Source organism: Episyrphus balteatus, chromosome 3 (assembly GCF_945859705.1).
Source record: "Episyrphus balteatus chromosome 3, idEpiBalt1.1, whole genome shotgun sequence".
NCBI classification, from domain to species: Eukaryota; Metazoa; Arthropoda; class Insecta; order Diptera; family Syrphidae; genus Episyrphus; species Episyrphus balteatus.
The window spans coordinates 86,718,190-86,739,251 of NC_079136.1; the positions used below are offsets into that span (position 1 = coordinate 86,718,190).

General features: G+C 29.3%; 1 protein-coding gene across 2 annotated transcripts in view; it reads right to left on the reverse strand.

Moving 5' to 3' along the window:
• LOC129914272 (solute carrier family 22 member 4) overlaps positions 1–21,062 on the reverse strand; it is a 49,475-nt gene that overhangs the window by 15,654 nt on the left and 12,759 nt on the right. The window contains exon 1 of one of the 2 annotated variants that reach the window (XM_055993446.1): positions 16,989–17,288. The exons of the other annotated variant lie outside the window; for it this stretch is intronic. Within the exon in view, the coding sequence (XP_055849421.1) occupies positions 16,989–17,054 (66 nt within the window). The 5' untranslated portion in view covers positions 17,055–17,288. Of the gene's footprint in view, positions 1–16,988; positions 17,289–21,062 lie in introns of those variants that run through there. 2 annotated transcript variants of the gene reach the window in all.

Below are 21,062 nucleotides of genomic sequence, written 5' to 3' on the forward strand. Positions count from 1 at the left end.
TTTTTTCAAATGTAGGTAATTAAAAATACTTTAAAGTCTATATTTTAAAAATTGCCGGTGTTGCCGTATTGTTTTTTAAAATTCAAATTAAATTTTTTTTTAAGAAAACCATTTTTTTTGCTTAAATTTCATAATTATAATAATAATTTAAATAATTTTATAATAATTTAAGGAAAATATATAAAAGGCAGTAAGGGACAATCTTCCATCGTTTAAGCGATAAATGCAATTTTCTAACATTCTGACCTCAAACACAAAAAAAATATTTTGAAAACAACGGCAACACCTACAATATTTTAAAATATATTTTTAAAAAGCCAGAAGCTCATTCTTATCTCTTAAATTTAAATCCACTAAATTTAATCAAGACTTTTTGAAAAAATGGTACTCAAACTAAGAATTCAAAAAAAAAAAAATATTATTAGAAAAATTTAAAATGACTTTTTTCCAAACTTTTTCTAATAAAATATGAATTTATTTAAAAAAAATTTTTGGCCATAAATATTATCAGTTGAATTTCGAAGTAAAAAAGGTAAAATATATCACACTTTTGAAAAAAAAAAATGAAAAATTACTTCAATTTCAATGGTTTTTTTTATTAAAACTGAATTTTTGCATTGAAATAATTAATTTTCTCAAAGACTGTGGTAAATAGGAACTTTAAATTTTTGCTCTTTAACTTTCAACAGTAAGGGTTATTAAATGAATAAAAAATAATTTTATGTTTAGATGTTGAACTTTAAAAAAAAAAATAAGTTACATTTTTTTCAAAACTTTTATTAAAAAAAGTTCTTCGAAAATGAAATACTTTTTGATTTTTTTCATAAACCGTAATACATATTGACATTTCCTTTTATAATTTGAAATCATAATAAATGCGGCCAAAAAAATTTGAAAATAAATACATTTTATATTAAGATCAAGTTTAAAAAACGACATGTTAAAATTTTTCCAATAATTTTTTTTTTTCAAAAATCTGAGTTCAATTACCATTCTTTCAAAAGCCGTTCATTCAATGAACTTAATTTTAATTTTACATATATGACTAAGCTTCTAGCTTTTAAAAAATGTATATTTGAATATTGTAGGTGTTGCCGTTGTGTTCAAATATTTTTTTTTGTGTTTGAAGTCAATTAATAAGAAAATTGCATCTATCACTTGAACTATGGAAGATTGTCCCTCACTCCCATATATTTTTTTTCCTTGAATTTCCTAGACAATCTTTAAGCATCAATTAATTTATGAAATTTAAGAAAAATTTTTGAAAAAAATTTGTTTTTGTTCACAAAAATCTTCAATTAAATTTAAAAAATCAAAACGGCAACACCGGCAATTTTTAATCTATAGACTTTAAAGTATTTTTAATTACCGACGTTTGAAAAAAAAAGATCATCAAAATCTAAGTTGTTCGGCCGGGTTCCCTAATATTGCCAATTTTTGAGCTTTAGTTACTCCACTATTAACTTAACCCATGTAATATAGTTTTTTTTTTTAATTTTATTTTTCAAGTTTATTAGGCCAATTTAGACAACAAACCAGTTTTAGACAACAAACAGTTGTTTTTAGAGTTGTTTTTCAAATAATTTCAAAATTAAAAAAACTATTTTAATTCGAGATCCAAAAATAAAAACTTTCCGTATATGCAGTTCTTTTTATGTTTTTTTTTTTTTTATTGCAGGTTTTACATTTTTAATTTTAAACACCTTGATAAGAAATTAGAACAACAAAAGAAGATGACGCAAGGTTTTTGTTTTATTAGCAGATCGAATGTCTTGAATTGATTTTGATGTTCATTTCGAATCTTTATTATTGATTAGTCATCGTTTTATATTAAATATTTATATCTTCCAAATACTATTCGTATTAAATGCATTTTTGAGGGAATCCCCTGTCGACAGTTAACGCCTTTGTCTTTACTCCTTAAACCTCTTACCTCATAAAAAATGCTTCTTTATAAGATCGAATAAAAATAAATACAAATTTTTATTATTATTCGAATTTACCAATATGCTAAGCTTTCGTAACAGTTAGATACAAGACACAAATATTATCATGAAATGAATCAATAAGTGCTGAACTTGACGTGTTTTTGTCATAAACACCTCAATAATAAAACATTACATCCATTTTGTTCTCAAAATAAATCTGAAGGAAAAAATAAAAAACAGGGACTATAAAAAGTAACTTGAAATCGTTCACAATTGCATTTTCATGTTCAAGGACATCATACTATAACAAAATATTGAAAGCAAAAAAAGGGGCCAACCAAGGTCACCATTTTTTGTTGTTGCCTAAATCAGGAAGGTGTGTTTCGCATTAAAGAAGCTCCTTATTGAGTCACAATGGGATTTGCATTGATCGATTTGTTGTTTCACAACTTTGTTCGTGTCGCGCCTAAATAACTATAACAATTTGAGGTAAATGAAAGTGGGGGTTTGTTGACTAAATATCCACACAGGGAGCTATATCCTTACGTTGATTTATTTATTTCCGAATAAGTATCGGCACGTTGTTCTATATTTACATGTAAGAAAATGATGAGTAGAGCAGGTAATGAAATTGATATGAAGTAGGTATGTATATAAAGGACACGGCAAAGTCGCATTTACTTATTTTTGTTATGACTTAAAGTTCAAGGCTATTAAAAGGATGCGATAAACTGGGCAGTTGGTTATTCATTAAAAATGAAAGGGTTGAGAAAATAAGGAGAAGAATGAATCTTCGTTTTAATAATTTTAGCAAGTTGAAATTACATCGCCTTAAGTAGGCAATTTGTTGGTTGTAATAAAGGGACAGACAGAAGAAGGGGCTTCAATCGAAACTGCAAGTAGCTGGTTGGAGAAGCTTGTTTGTTGAGGCCCAAACGATGGACTGCAGCGCCACCAAACCGGACAGAGTTACCTCTGGGTTATTTTGTTTAACTAATCCAGAGTTTAACCTTGGTTAGCTGTTTACTGAAAAAGTAACCCTCAAAGTCATAAGAACTGACTTTTTAAAAATATGGATAGTTCCAATATAAGTTAAAACGGCTGAATACGTTTTTTTTTAAATTCTTTGACTTTTTTTCATTCTCATATATACATTTAAACAAAAATTAAACCAAACCTTAAGTACTTAAACGTATACAAGTATAGAATGGGTTACAAGTTGTGATCAAAAAACAATAAAATTTCACTATAGGAAATAGTATAAAATTTAAATTTATACCCCAATATCTATCAACTTCACCATTTGACATTTAAAATTGTATTTGAATTTTAAATTTCAATAAACTCAATACCCAAACCCAAATTAATTGAAATTCCTTACCAAACTCTCGCCTGCTGCGAAAAGACCTTTTACTTTCACTTAATCTTCCTACACAAGACACATTTGTTTATTCTTGTTTGTATTGTATCAACACTTTGTTAGATTTTCAAAACAAATATTTGAACTTATATACGTTTTTTGGTTTAATCAATTTTTAAGAAAAAAAAAAAAAGGAAGACACAAAATTTAATTTTTTAAGGAAATGTCAATTTGTCAGTATCAGAATAATAACAGTGAATGAGCTTTGCAATGCAATATAAAAATTTCATTGCTTAGCTCTTTAGTTTCTTATTATTTACTTTAGAAAAGTTAATTGAAAAATGAATTAAAAAGTAAACATATTACCTTTTTTTTGATAAGATTGCTCTATTTCCTGATGAGTTTCACAAGTTTTGAAATACAATACATATACACGTTCTTCTACAAGACATCATTACATGACTGTGATATTGTTTGTTTTAAACGTCTGTCCAATTGAGAGTAAGAACACTGCCTTTAAGTCTGGAATTTTGATTTTAATCACTCAACACTCGAGATGGACTCATGTTTTGATAAGTATCGATGAACTTTGCTCGTATCTTGAGATAGAATTCGAAAGTAAATATGGTGTAATATCTTATTAATCATACTAGGATGTCGTTCACTTACTTTAAAAATTTGTAACTTATCTACAATCTATCTATCTTATCTATCTGTTCTGTAGTGTCTGCCATTCAATTCATTTAGTTATTTAATTAAATTATTACTTTCGAAATTTTCGGAAAAATTTTTTTAACATTTTAAGCAATTTTGAGCAAGTTGGTGCAACCTATTCGTGCATTTTACTTACTTACCTGCTTTCTATGGAAAATAATCATTTTTATAAAAAAAAAAAAAAACAAAACCGACTTCCATGGATAAAAACAGGGTTTTATGGTTTTTCTCATAGTTTTTATAGCAATAACTGGACGAAATTGAAATGGGACCACACTGCAGGCTAATACAAAAAAGAATTATCAAAATTGGTTCACTTAGTCCAAAGTTATGAGGTAACAAACATAAACAAAAAAAACAAATTAAAAAAAAACAGACGAATTAAATACCTACTCCATTTTGAAAGTCGGTAATAAAATAACTAAAATATGGCTTTTTGAGATTACAGAAAAGGTTTTGCAAGGACAAAATTCAAATTCGTAGTAGCCGTTTGAAAAAAAAATTTTTTTTCTAAAATTGATATATGACAGGTATCACTATTTTTAGCCCTAAAAAAATTAATTCCAAGAACCTTTCTGTACAAAAAGCAGACGAGTAACAGTCGAAAGATTTTTCACGGATAAAGGCGACATTTCTTCGGCAAGGATACGGTCATGTATCCAAGTTTTGAATATACTGAACGAATTAACCGAGAAGTTATTACCTTTTTGTAAAAGAACTCTTAGTTATGGAGATAGAACAAAAAATGTCAAAGTCAAATAAATAAATATATAAAAATATTTTTTGAACCTGCCATTTCGGACTTTCTCATAAATGACTTTACCGATTTCAACTAAAATTTTTGTACAAAAAACCTTTCAGCAGCCTTAATTTTAAAATTAAGAAAAAATTTCAAGTACCTATTTGTTTTTGGATTTTTTAAAAAAAGTTACAAAATTTTTTTTTTTGAAAAATGAGTTTTATGAAAATGGGTTGAAATTTTGTGTTTATGTGTTGAATAATTAATCCTTCAGAAAATCTTACCAATTTTGTTTTCAACTGTTAAAAAAACGATTTCTACAATTTCAAAAAAACAAATTCTAAAAAAGTTATTAATTCCAAAAACCCCTCAATTCAATCTCCCAAAACTGCTATGTACATTTAATATGAAGGGAATCGACCGATTGGCCTGTAGCTCCATATACAGAGAGACATTTCTTATCATCGTAACGTTATGTTTGATTGTTGGTTCAACTTATTCTTAAATGCAAAAACTTGATTTTAGTTCCTATATCACAGAATTTAAGCAAAGAGTTTGTGTCAGTAAAAAAACTCTCAAATGTACACGGGATAATCAGAACCACTCAAATCCGAGAGTAAAATTTAAGAATTTACTAGTAAAAGCAATCTTAAATGGACACACAACATAAAGTTAAGAAAATTCTCTATTCAGATTGTTTGCTTTGCAATGATTACTTAAACAGTAATTTGAAGTTTTTGATTAAAGAATTTATTTATGCAAAAGCACATACACAAAATTTCAGTTCGAAGTTAGGGTAGTTTCAATGTCCTAAAAGTGCCTATACATATTTTTTCTTGGAGTTTATTTTTTCTGGCAGCGTTGTTATACATTTTTTTTTTAAATTTCATTAAAACGAAAAAAAAAATCAAGATTACAAAGTAGTAAGTATGAAATTAAATTGAATTATTTGCTAGAAGACGAGATGAAAACCTGTGAGAAAAATACAAAATTTCAAAAAAAAAAAAACGTAGCTACTTCATCATCTGAACTCTTCTCTTCTACTAACTACTAAAAATTTTATTGAAAATTGAAAACTAAAACAAATACTTTTTTGCATTAAAAAAATGGTTCGCAACTGAAAAATATTTGCATTAAAAAAATATTTGTTGCATTGAAAATAAAATTTTTACTGCTAATAAAAATATTTTGCATTAAAAAAAAAAAAAAATCATTGAAAAAAAATTTGCTACAAAAATTCAATGCAAAATGTGGCCACTAAATTTTTTTAATATCCGTCGAATTTCTTACAATTTTGACTATTCGGACAAACATTAGGTTCAATCTTCAATGTTAAAGTTGACATAGCTGATGTACTATGGTCAAATAGTCAAAATTGTAAGAAATTCGACGAATATTAAAAACAAATTTAATGCACACATTTTGCATTGATTTTTTTTTCAATGCAGAAAATTATTTGCAGTAATTTTTTTTTTTCAATGCAAAATATTTTTGTTTGCGATAACAATTTTTTATTCAATGCAAATATTTTTCAATTATAATAAATTTTTTTTAATGCAAATTGTTTTCAGTTGCAATAAATAATAATTTTTGTCATTGCATTTTTTTATTTCCAATAAATATTTGTTTTTAATTTGCAATGGAAAACAAATGCATTAAAAAAATGATTTTTTACAACCTTGGTATAACATCACTGCTTTGAAGATTTCTAAACAAAAAAAAAATTAAAAGGATTTCGAAATATCTTGTATATAGCTTTAGATAGTCTAGCACTGGAAAGGGAGAATTTATTTATTTGATGATGTTGCCTTTAAATTTCAGCCTCTTATTCTTACAAAATACGAGACATCTCACGTCCTTGCCAGTTGATTAGTGGCACTTATTTGTCAGCGTGAAATGTTTGCAATTATAATAAGATATCTTCTAAGTTTCATTTTCTTTGTATTTTTTTTTTCATTCATTAAATCACTTTTGTGTGAAAGTATACATTGGTATTTCTTGCTTGCTTGCGTGAGTGGGTGTGACGTCCTTACGAGTTTTAATCTTTCGCAAAGTTTTGTGAAAATTAGAAAACGAAATGTTGAGGTATGGATGGAAGACTTTTTGTGGGTGAACCTGTCATTGTCAAGCTTGTTTATAGAGTGTTTTGTGTCATCAGTTTTAAATTATTGATAAAGACTTTTACGTTATTTTTTTTTTTTTTGTTCTAATCACCATACTACGAGTATCGTACAATTTACAAAAATTCGTGAAGGTATTTTCTTGAGTGAGACCACGAACCGAACAAATATATGGACTTAATTATAATCGTGTCAGGAGGACTTCTTCATATATGCTTTGTTATTCACTTTCTCCATAGTTGCTCAGGAAGCTCTTGTGCACGTGGTACACATGCTTTTATTATAGAAATTCAGGAGTTTGGACATTCAAAAAATACGACTATTGTTCCTTGGAGAATATTAAATTCATGCTAATAAAGTTTAATTAATGGATGGATTACAAAGAATATAATAGATTTTGAAAAAAAAGTTATTATCTTATGGGCAATTCCATGGTAACTCACGTTACATTCACAAAAATTTCGAACACATAAATAATTTTTTTTTTTTCAATTTTAATGTAAATTGATACGAAATTACTATCCATGAATGGAGCATATCTATTACTTTCATAATTAACTAAAAAAATTGTCTTTATTTTTAACATTTGCTTGGGAAAAATAAAAGTTTGATGGTAACTCACGTTACAAAAATCGGACACGAATTTTAAGAGTCCGACAGTATGAAGTTTTTATGTGATAATTAAGAATCTTAATTTGTTTTCAATGAAGATTCCATACATACAAAATTACAAGCTTTTAATATGAGTGACAAAACCAAACATTTTTTCAATATTTCGAGGAAAAATTTTTAAATATTTAGGTAACTCACGTTACATTATTTTGGTAACTCATGTTGCCTGCGATTTGTGGTTCCAAAAGTAAAGAAAAGATGCATTTTCACTCAAGTTTTTTTTTAATCGAATAGTGTGTAACGAAGCTTGCTTAAATGTTAACTTATTTTAGCACTCATTAGGGGATATTGTCATCGTCACTATTAGACTCATCATATTTTCAGTTTGCTAGTTTTTCCGTCATTTTCATGTGAAATTCTTCTGTTGTTGTCAAGCTTATGCTATAAAAATGCTTTAAGATTATTAAACTCCCTGAATTTTATGTCTATCCATAAGGGAATACAACAAAGAATATTTTTTTGCAACTTGCATAAAGAGTTGCCGTTTGTAAATAGTAATTTTCTAATAAAAAAAGTAAAAAAGACTGCATAATTTGTTCAAAATTCGTGTCCACTTTTTCATGGAATTACCCTTATTATATTACTTGATTTTTTTTGTTTCGTATTTTATTTAACATACTTAAATAAAAATGTTCTTAATAAGAAAGAAATAAATTATTTAGTTTTTTCTTTCTATTATTTTTTTGTTAGGTTGTTTACATTGTTTCAATGTGTGAAGACCAAGAAGTCTCAATAAAAGGACACTATAGATGGCTATGAATTTTATAGAGCCCACCAAAATTTTTACGATCAAAAAGTAGATGCTTTTAGTCAATGATTTTGAAGTCCACTTATATGAGTTTCTTTTTATTACAAAAACATTATTCAAGGCTATAAAATTATATGTGTCGTGTTTTTATTCATGAATATATTTTTTATTAAAATTTATTGCAGAGTTGTGATTTTTTAAATAACACAAGTAAATAAGTAAACAAGTAATCTTCTTGATAATTAGGTACTGTTCAAATTTGATAAAAGTTAAGTAAACCATGAGTTCTCGAAAATTCCTCATACTAGTTGTTGCATTATTCTTTGAAAGCAAAGCATCCTTTTTATAATTGGGGAGTCACATAAAATAGTGATGATGATATTATTGTGTTATTTATGCGATTTTTTTTTTTTTAATAATTTCTATTCTTGGCTATGGAAAAAGGATTCTTTTATGCACTTCTATTTTCAAATAAAATGTTATATTTTCTCTTGGGTGATTTTTAAGAAAATTAAATTGTAAAATATCGAAAATTAAAAAAAGAATCCTTTTTTATGATGCTCAAAAATATATATGCTTTTCTAATTGCTTAAAAATAGCCAGTAATTTAGTCGATATGTTGAGGAAGACTGTGCGTCAAATCTGGCCATTATTTATAACAATGGCCCAATAGTACTAGTTTTTGGACACGAGTGTCGAACGCAACATTGTCAAAAATATCAAAAAATACCTGAATTTCTTAATCTTTGTTCGTTTAAAGATTATCTTTGTGGTCTCTAAAATATTACTTTTCAAATTTTGTCCGTTTCTCCAAAATCGATTAATTTTTTCAATACTTTTTACTTGCTCTATAGGGCAAGTATTGGTTTCGTGTAGAAAAAAAATTCGAGGTTTTAATCAAAACCAACATTACGATGATGGAGAAGATCAAAAAAGTGGTTTTCGTCATGCCGTCCGTCGCGTCGGTCTGTGCGTGTGTGCGTCTGTGCGTCCATTTTCCAATACATATTTAAGATAAAGATACTTGGAAGTACAAGAGCAAGTACGTGCGACCCAGTCGTGCATTTTATTTAAGTAGGTACAAGTTATTCGGTCAGAGGTGAATTTAGTATTTCAAGGGGTGATTTCGTTTCAATTTTTGCACATGTTGTTTTAAAATTGATTGTTACGAAAAATGCAGAGTTTGACAAAGCTGTAAGGACATAAAATAAATGTTATGAGATTTAAACAACGTTGGAAAACAATGGTACAATTTGGCATTAAGGTTTGATTTGTAAATTCTTTTATTGTACTTATGACGTCGCACCTTTGTCAATATTTTATTTTCCGTACTGGTACCAAGTTATTTGATAAAATTGACTTTTTTGCGTCGTTGATTCAAAATTGTGGATTCCTTCTCGATGTGGTTAAATTGCATTGAATTTTTTTTTTTGTGTACAAGTTGCTTGTCCACATGGTTCCTATGTGAGTAGAATATTTTTTCGAAGTCAATGTAAAAAAGAATCATCTAAATTTTCGTTTTATATTAATTAGGATTCAGTAGTTCAAGGAGAGACTTTAAGCTTTAAATTTCGTTTTTATCATTATCATTTTTAACAAAAATACGGCCATTTGAAAAATCGCTAAACATTTGGATTTTTTATTTTAATTTTTTTCCAATATGGTATTTAAATCCACCGATGAGCTACAAAGATGATATTTGGTGTAAAGATACAATAAGTCTCAAAAATAAAATGACGAAAACAAATTGGCATATAAGCTTACGTTGGGTTCTAATATCTTTGTTTTCTTCATTTTTTCATATTACAAAAATATTTTCTTACATAAAAAATCTACGAAGCCTTTTAAAGCTTTTTAGGTGAGAGCAATAAGGCTATTGATTCATAAGTGCGTTTGTATTCAGGATTTTTAAAATGCAGCTGTTAATCATTTTTATTGATGAATTCATTTCCTACAGAAATAAGCATATAATAAGACAAATAAACAAGTGACCTTTTCAATATTAAACATATTAATAAATTAGTTATGGCATCGTTGTAAAAATGGATCGCTTGACCTATACATAGCGATTAAAGCAAAGCACACTTCTTGTTCTTTATCCTCTTCCTCAGTGCATACATAATATGGTACAATGGAAAAAAGGATATAGAAGGCATTACTTTATTATGAGTATCGACCTTCGATATTATACACACATACATACAAGGTACATATAAACAGAACACAGATGTGAGAAAGTTAATTTCCTTCAGGGTGTTAAGTTTATTCTTGAAAATCATCCAAGTGTAATGTCATTAAATTTGAACTTCATTGGTTTTGGTTTGTTCAAATTATTGTGTTTACTTTGAGATATTGATATATTTATTTATAATGTAATTTTGATTACCTTACATACTCTGTTTTTTATTAAATATATTTATTGTGTTTTCATCAATCAATAGTTGAATAATAAAAAATATTTCACTGTTAAGAAAAACGTATCCTTAAAGTTTTGTTTTTCTCAGTACTCTGTTAAAGTTAACAAGTTTTTCTAATCAAGTTCTATTTGGTGGTATCGGAAAAAAACGTTCATTCTCCTAGAACTAAGGTTTTATGTGGTATTTATGAGTAACTTAAAAATATTTTTCAAGAATTTCTTTTAAATTTTTATTCTGTGATTCAAAGCAAAAAAAAAAAAAAAGAAAATGGTGATATTTTTCCCACCCTAAAAAGTTGTATGTTTGATCTTTAAATTTTAAAGCCACTTTATTTAGATACTGTACGTTACCTTATTAACGTTATTTTATCTATAGGTACATACATCCTCCTTGGTATTTCCTTTGAATATTTCTATTTTGAAACTTTTAATTAGCCTTAAAATCTTCACAATGAAATTCTTTCAAAGGAACTCCAATAGCACATTAAAATTTGAAGGTTAAATTCACCTATTCTCGTCTTGTGTCCCACGACCCAGGGCCGGTTTTAGGGGGGGGGGCAGCCTGGGCCGTCGCCCAGGGGCGCAAGAATTGAGGGGCGCCGCAGGCGCCCCGAACTTTTACAAAGTTATATAAATAACGAAGTCTTTCCAATCGATGTTTTATTCATTTTTACTTTCACAAAGGCGCCCCAATTTTTTTCTATTTTACATTTTCAACAGCGCTCGTTTTGTTTGTCCTAAACTTTTTGAAGAATGAAGGCGCCCCCCCAATTTTGGGTTAATTTGTTTGGCTTCCGGAAGGACAATGGTGTCCAAAATCTTCGTTCATCTTTGAAGAACAAGGCGCCCCAATTTTTTTGAAAGACTTAGGCAATCCTAATATTCACAGAAGGGAGACGGACAGAATCCCGAAATTAAAAATCCAGAAAGCCCAAAACAAGAAAACTCTAAATCCCGAAAACCCAAAAACTCGAAACCCCAAAATTCCGAAAACCCAGAATCCCAAAATCCCGAAAAACCAAAATCCCGTAAACCCAAAATCCAGCCAAAAATTGACAGCTTGTCCATTTCTCATAAGCACTACATTCGTGTGTGAGAATAAAAAAATAGGTCTGTTCGTTGTTCCCCCCTCCAGGGCAATCTAAATCATGTCAATTAACTGTCAAAAAATCAGAGTTTCTCGGGTTTTCATTTTTCATCGAACACCTCAGAGCTTTAGTTTCATCAGCGAGCATCGAATTTATTATGTCTTGGACAACGAATTCGGAGCGACCCAGAGTGCCCTAGAGCTCACAACGAGCAAACCTAATACTTCTAAATGTATGTCGTTTTCAATTGGCCGTCCGGAAGCGTCCGGAATCATTCAGAAGCCTGCTGCAAGTTTTTTATTTTCCTAATGAAAAAACAAAAAAAAATTATTTGATTTTTCACCAATACAGATATTAAATTTCAGGATTGGGTGGAAGCGATTCAAACTTTTTTATTGGGTTTCAGAATGAGTGAATCATTGAGTGATTCCAATCGAAAACTATATTAATGTACCTAGTTGAAAAAGTTTTTGAAAAATTATTGTTCAAATAAAACCAACTGTACCTACTCTTTAAATGTGTTTAAACAAAAAAGTCAGATATAAAGGTAAACGTGTCAATTGAGCCTAAATGACATGATTACTTAATTTTTTTTTAAGTTAACCTTATGTACTTTAATAAACTGCACATTGTTAATAAATGCATTAACAAGTATATGAGAGGTAAGACATAATCTGCTGTTGCTTTTTTTCGTGATTTAAAAAAATTGTTTTAAAATCAATTTTTTTTGAGAGGCGCCACTTGCAATCTTGCCCAGGGGCGCCGGTAGTGCTTAAGCCGGCACTGCCACGACCAAACACGTTATTGAGCAGGAGTATAGCTCAATGTCAACAGTGTCAATGTGCTCATACTCCTACAGGTGATTTCGTTAACATCATACCTAGTATAAGTTGCGTGTCCTGTTTCGTGTTTTTTTTTTTTTTGGCTACTTTTCGTGAGGGAGCTTAAGTAATTCATAAACAAAACAAATCCTATAACCGGCACATAAATCAAGTAAATAAATGACCGTAATTCAAGCGATAAAGTATAAACGGATGTCAATATTTACAGGGCAACCATCATAAATGTCAGACATTTCCTCGAATCTGTCAACAAGCTAAACACATACCTTAAATGGAATGAGGATGTGTTTGGGAGGGGGGAGGCCATTAGCACCTAATAAATTTCAAACGCTTTTATGTCGACTTACAAAATAATTATGTCAGTTAAACAAGGGGGATTTTCGTTCATTAAGTTGGAAAAGTAGAAAAAAGCTTTAGCGAACCTAAAACATTCCAATACAATTATTATTGTTATTGATTTTAATCTTTGAAATTGTGTTCGTGAAAATTTGTTATAGTTAAGGCTTTTCATTCTATTAAAGAAAAAAAAAAAATGTTTGACTTTATTTGTAAAATTATTGTCTTTCTTCAGTTAAACGCTTTAAGTGCTAGAGATAAAATACCAATTAATTTTGGCTGTAGATGACATTTTAATTTTTTTTTTAGTTTTAAACTTTAGTTGTTTCGTGATGCACTAAAATAAAATTATTGCAAAAACTACTAAAAGTTCACCAACGTCCACAGGTCTTTAACCAAATTTTCTCTCATGTTCACGTGTCGAACATCGAGTGGCCAGTATTTCAAACAAAAATTGGGTAACATAAAAACTCGTTGAGAAATTATTGTTGGTGGCAACAAAAGAGAGGGGGGAGGGACATATTGGTTTTCTCTATGTCACGTTTCCTTGGCAACCAGGTGGCAGCGGAGGAATTTCCTGGATGACATCAACGATGATGTCTACAGTTCCAATTGAACATCTTATATGGGATATCTCGACCATCGTCCCCTCCTAAGAATTTATTATTGGCCCTCCATCCGGTTGTCGTAACTACCAGCCCAGTAATAGGAGGAAGATTTAAAACATCGAAAAATCTCCGATAAGGACGGATTTACTGATGAAGAACCCTGGCGGGGTTGATTTGTTGATTTTATCAACACCCGATTTCCTTTTATACTATGAATGTTAAAAAACAAGAAAGTTTTAATTTAAAATAAGGTTTTTGTTACAAAAAATTGGTTTGGATTCTTTTTTTTTCATTTCTCGAAAAAGACAAAATCATTTTTGCATCCAGATTTATTTTTTTTGAGTAAAAACTAATAAGAGCATTGAATTTTGAAAATTAGTACTAAACTACATATTTTTATGTTTTGAAAACAATTAATTTGGTTTTTTTTTTATTATTTTTGAAGTGAAAACTTCTTAAGTATCGTAGTGATTTGAAACATGATGAAACGAAAACGCGACACGACCATTCAACTTGTTATAACTTTTTTGTTTTAATAGATAGATGAATGAAATTTGTACTGCAGATAGGTAATTAAATAAACTATAAATGTACAAAATTTCAATTAATTTCATATTCAAAATTCTGTGATAACGGTAAAAAGATGTTCTTTTTCTACACACGTTATATATTTTTTAATTTTTATTAATGCGCATTAAATTTAACTTTAATACGCATGCTGATAACATAACCTTTCATTTGATATATCACAATTAACTGTACAAGCTCTTCAAGTTACACAATCTTAAATTGAAAAACTTGAAAAATATCTCAAAACACCTGTGGAGATCTGTTGACGATGACCAGTGTAGAAAGTACCGTAATCTCTGCTTGAAATTTCGACATAGTTGGCTTTAAAAAATTCTTATTTTTTTTCTAGGCATGGTAGAAATATGATTCATACGTCATATAAAAGGTGAAATAACCTTTCAGGTGATATAAAATTTTACTAAAGGTTGTCATATAAAAAACATGTATTTAAATTAGATAGAATAAAAAATATGTAGATTTTTTCTTTTTTTTGCAAGAAATTTTTTTTTTAAAGGTTTCACTTCTACCACGTGTGAACTGCACACATGAATTTTTTTTATCAAACATTTTGAATTTGAAAATAATATTTTTTTTAAATAAAGGATTTTTCATTATAAAAAAAATAAAACAGCTTTAATTTTATTTGCCCTTCTCGGCTAAACGGAGGGGAATATACCCCCTATTCCCATACGATTTCTTTCTTGTCTTAACCCATCCTTCACGCTCTAGATTTTGGCACAATGCTTATTAATCATCCTGTGTATAAAGGTATTGAAATAACTAAGCAATTGCAGATTGTTTTGGGTTTCTCCTGTTTGGTTTGTTCTCTATTTGAATGCTATTCTTAACTTTTCCTGACCGGATTGAAGTTTGTGATCGTTATTCTCCTTAGGACGGGACCTAAAATTCTATGAAATGACAGTGTTAAATTGACAATAGAATATTATTCTGTTTATTTTCTAGTTCCATATAATTTAATTAAAATAACATGAAAAAATTAATAAAAATTACAATTTCACAGGACTCGTCGATTCTTCTTAAAACCTGATTTTTACAGGATGTTTTGTTTTTACCAATAACGGATTAACAATTTAACAAATAAAAGAGAAGTGCGGAGAGGGAATACACAATTTTTTTAGGAATAATTGATCTCAAGAAAAGATCCGATTTTTTGTTTTTTTTTTTTTTTACTGTACTTTAAGATTAATCTTAATTTTCACTGTGGTGTATGTGTAACATTTTTTTTACAGTCAAATTAGGTTTCAAAAACACAAAATTTATTAACAGGTTTTTCTTTGCATTTTTGTATTGTGTATTCCCCCTCCTAGCACTTTCGACCTATTAAACCTCTCCCCTCACAATTTTATAAATAAAAGCAATCAAATTTCAATAGCTGTTGGTCAAAGGAGAAAAGTGTTTGAGTGTAAAATATTGACGTTTAAATTTTTAAAAGAACTTGACGGAATGTAGTTGTTGTTTTAGAACTAAAGACGGCGGAAGTAGCTTTATTTATATATTCGAAGTTTTTACATCAGAGATGTGATCAAAGCATCAAACTTTAAATGCAGTGTTGTAAAGATAAAGAAAAACTTATGATTTCTCCTCATTATTGTCTCTTCCCCCGATCTTATCCTTTTTTAACTGGATTCGATTTTTCTTAAAAAAAAGTTTTGCTCGGAAAGTTGAGATGTGTTGACAAAAATTAAGTTCAACTCAATATCAAAACTTTTAAGAATCGACTTCTGAATATTTTTCTTTGCGTTCTATCTCTCTTCAAAGTTACCATTTTCTGTTTGAAACATTACTTTTTGGGCACCCTGTACTTATCACAAAAGAAAAATTCAACAAATAACTTAAATATGTTGATGCACTTCAACCCTTTTCTATGTGCATTCAATAATGCATTTTATTTAATTCTTGTGAATGAATGAAGGACATCGAGTGTTATTCCGAGAAAAAATTATTTATTTTGGTTAAACACAATATGGTCGTTCTGACCAAAGGCAAATTCACAAAAAGAGAGCAGACATGGTGTGTGGGTATCTTTTATTACCCGCTGCGTAGCTTTTCCAACCAACTATAAGTGTGATGCCATACTTGGGTTTTAAAAATAAAATGTTAGAAGCATATCCTTGGTAATGGATAAATGCATGCATTAGTATTTAGAAAGTCCAATTGCGCAAATGAAAGTACAGCTGTTGTGAAGCATTAAAGACTAGGGGTTATTTTAACCCCCAAAATTGATTCACACATTTAAATTAATTATGATTTTTTTGTTTTCTAAAAGAGGATACAAAATTTTGGTGAAGTTGGAAAGCAATATTTGGAAATTTATACTAAACTAAAGATAATCTGAATCTTAAATTGTAGGAATATATTACTTAAAGTACCTATCGGTTATTAAATATTTTTTTTTGCTCACAACATTGTCTGGAATTTGACTTGTTCAATTAACAAATATCATTACCAGTAAGAAGAACTGAATATGATCCAAATCCGATGTATAAAGTTACTGTACAATTAAACATCTCGAGAGAAGGATACAGCTTTTATAAAAATTTTGGATGTCAAATTATTTTGGCAACTTAGCTCATTACCATTGATGTTTATTAAGTACAAGACTTGCAAAATTCTATTCGAGTCAGCAAATTATATTTAGTAAAGTTGACTGACCTAGAATAATAAGGTGACGCTTTCAAATCAAATCCACCCCAAATAACCTTTCCCATAGCTTTTTTTAACAAATTCCAAGCTATAACCAGCAGACAAAATGAAAATAGTAAAACCACCCAGGCATAAAGAACAACATCAAAAAAAAAAAAAAAAAAAAAAACAAAAATATCCTACCGTCAAATCATCTTCGTCCTCCCCATTACTGCTATAGTCCTCGCCGATAAGGTATGATGAGGCCATTTTGCTGACAAACAGTTTCACTGACACTATTTTACCTCAAAATATATTTTTTTTTTTTTTTTGTATTTTCTTCAAACTTATCCAGGCCACTTCACCAACTGAGGCGGGCTTTTCTCAGGGAACTTTAGGACTTAGAATATAATTTTATCAATTCTTTTTATATTTTCTTTTTCTACTTCTCATTTTTCTAGTTTTCAAAAAAAAAAAAAAAACTTTTATTTTGAGCTAGACATCGACTTTGATTTATTTTTCAATTTCTTTTTTTTTTTCAGTACTCGGAAAATTCTTCACTTTCACTTTTCTTGATTTTATAATTTTTCTATTCGTAAACTCAAATATCAGCTTCCGTAAATGGTAGCAGACCACACTTATATCGGAAGACAACTGATTTGAGGAGAGAGCTTATAACCTTTCACTAGAGAGACCGAGGCAGTAGCACGGCTACCACAAGACGAAACAACGGACGCAGATGACATGACGGGTGGCATTGCATGTCGAATTTCAATTTCATTTCCAAGGGTAAGTTGCGTGTGAGTGCCAATTCGTATTTGAATTTTTTTGGGTCGGGTCTGGGGGATGGAAAAAAAAAGCATAACTGGAAATGTGTTATCCTAGGATATTTGTGTTTATGGAACATCAGCTGTTAAGCTCTCTGAGAGGATACAGTAAAAAAGCTTTTTCCAGTCTACTTACTATGTATAGAAGTATTGCCAATATCGTGTATTTTCGTTGAACTTTTGGATACAAAAATTGAAATTATTTTTAAAAACGTTGGTTATATTCTATGTATTTTTTCTCTTTGTCAGAGGGAAATTAAGAAATTTGGTGAATTTGTTATCTTTGCTTAAATAATAAAAATGTTTCCATTCACAGGCATAATATGATATGATTAATATATGATATATGATTTATTATGAGCACGTTAAAATCCTAACGTTACAGATAATTAATGCACTAGCAATCCTCGGTATTTTTGAAGGACTACAAATTAACGTTACCTATGCCATACCAACTAAAATAGGAAAACTTATTTTTCTCATAAACCCAATACTTTGATATTTTATTTTGATTATAATATAATATATAATATATGTAAGTGAGCACCATCGAAAATAAGGCCAAACTTTTGAGATACAAAACATATTTTTTAAACCTTTTGTTTTTAATTTTTTTTTAAATACACTATGTACATAGGTATGTAATTTGGAAATTTGTATACACAAAAAATTATTTTTTTACTTGCTCTAGGTATAGGGTCTTGGTTTCGTGTCAAAAAAAATTGCGTCAGTGCGTCCATCTGCGTACATAAAGCTGCAGCCTAAGCGGGTGGTCAGAATTTCTTGAAATTTACAGATGGTTTTTTCGTAATTTCCAAGGTTGGTATTTTTTTAAAATTTTTTTATATCTCACTTAGAACTTGTACCTACCTCCCATACAAATTTTTCGAGTTTTTGCATTTTTCTAAAAAACACTCCAATGATTTCGATTAAATTTAGTGTGTGAAATAAAACGAGCTATTGCAACAATACTGCATTTTTAGTTTTTCTCAGAAAATTCGGATAATGTAAATACGGCGTTGCCGTTTTTTCGAAAACTGACGTTTTTGTTATTTATGTAGATATATTGCGTTGATGGCTATAATGATTTTCTTTGAACTAAAACAGACAGGTAATTCTTATCATTCTAAAGATTTTGTGAATAAAAATTAAAAAAAAAAAACAACAACAAAAGTTTTACAAATTCTGATATCTAATCAAATCGCTAATATTAATGCATTTGAACAATAAGAGCAAGTAGGTGCAACCCAGTCGTGCATTTTACTTTAAAACGTATCGAAAAATAACCAAAAATTGTTTGCAAGAAATCCAATGAGAAAGTTTAAACCGTTTTGAAATTTCAAACATTTAAAAGACCTTGAATTTTGAAATATTAAAAAAACGCATCCAAAACTGTACACTTTTTTTCGGTGCAGGGTCATAAGTCCACGGACTACTGACTCACTTGGGTGGGTTATAAGTCCACAAATCAATTATGGACTTACAACTCACCCAAGGTAGTCGGAAACCCACAAAAAAGTGAGCCAGAACTTCCTAATGTCGAAAAAGATGTGGAAATTGCTTAAGAAATATTAATTTGTAAACAATGTGGAAACGTTCAATTTTTTTCAAGAATATTTTTGTAAATTAATTTTTTTGAAACTTTATGTTTTTTTTTAACTGACTCGAGTTTCGTTTGTAAAGCTTATTGAAGTGATTTACGAAAACTCGCACAAAGCAAAGCAGAAAAAATTTTGTTAGTTTGGAGTCTCATAGTGATAATCGCCACTGATTTGGGCAAACAAAGCGGACTAATTAATAATCTCACGGAAATTTGCAATTTTTTTCCGCATCGCGTTTACCGAGTTATAATATAAACATCTTTGGTGTTCGGTATTATCATACAATTGCCAAAACGGGCTTTTTTCATTTAATGTATTCAAATGTTTATTCAAATATTTTAAAAAGCACAAGCAAATGAACATATAAATGTTGAAAATTTTTGGGAGTTGGTCTTATTTCACTTGGACTAATTTCATGGCACACAAATTGAACATTTAATGAAAAAACTTTCGAAAATCGAGGAGCGTTCCAGTTTTGAATACTTATTAAAGTAGTTCAGTCAATGGGGAAAAATCCGACAAAAGTTGTGACGTCAGCTTAGTTTGGATGCAGAATTAAAGAGGGGTTTATCCTGACTATAAAAAAGAATATAAAATGTTATAAGAATATAAAATATCAAAAAATGCACTATTTGCGGTACTGTAACTTTGAAAGTATAACTCTTAGAGAAAAATATTGTACTGAGGAAAGAAAGATAAATATATTTCCAATCTGAAAAGTCTTTACAAATTTTCTGTTCGACCAGTCGTTCTCGAGATATTGAGACTAATGCGTTTTTTTAAAATGGCGCACGCCCCACAAGACCAAATAATACGCAAACTGAGATTTATACTCAAGATAAACCCCTCTTCAATTCTACATCCAAACTTAGCTGACGCCACAACTTCTGTCGGATCCACTGCATTTGACTCCTCATTAACTGAACTAAAGTATTTTTCTGAGATTCAGTCGAATTTAAAAGATATTTGCTTAATTTTTTTTATAAATGTTTTGGAGAGATATTGCGAAGAAATTTCGAAGATGAGAGTTCAGCCACATTATGAATTTTAGCTTTCTTAATTGGTTACAAATTTTTAATAGATCGGCCAAGAGTCCACAGTTTTGTGTGAACTTTTGACCCACTTGGGTGGCTTGTAAGTTCATAATTGATTTGTGCAGCTATGACCCACACTAGTGAACCAATATGGACTTTTGACCCTGCACCTTTTTTCTTCCTTAATTACAGAAAGATTTTCTTGAAATTGGGTGCAGCTTGTTTTCATGGAATTGTTTTTTTTTTTTTTTGTTAATTACTGATATGGGATTCAGTTATCTTTCACATAATATTTTCGAGGGATTATAATTTTCTCAAAAACCGCAATAACGACTTTTATATAAAACGTCCATCATTTGATGGACTTTACGCACCTTGCACCTATTTAATTTTGTTTGTATGAAAATTTTTGTAATACCTGCCTAGTATCATTCTTTAAATGGTTTTGTTACCACCTATCTTTAAATTAAAAAATCTTAAAAAACGCACTTTTTCCCAGTACCTTATCCATTAATTTAGAACGGGTCACTACGGTGTATGTGTAATTTTTTTTTTGTTTGTATCGAAACATTTTATCGAGTAATTTAAATTTGTAAAAATTTAAGTTGAAAGGACCATGGGCACTTTTGTATATACTTTGGGCCCAATTTCAACATTGCTCAACAGTGATGAAACGCATGTCAAATGAAAGGTCTTGAGGAGTACTTTAATTTATTATATGGGGGTGAAGTCGAAATCAAGCGCAAAAGTGGTGTTTTGACCATTTTATAAAATAGTACTCAAAATGAAAAAAAATATATTTAAAAAAAGTGGCAA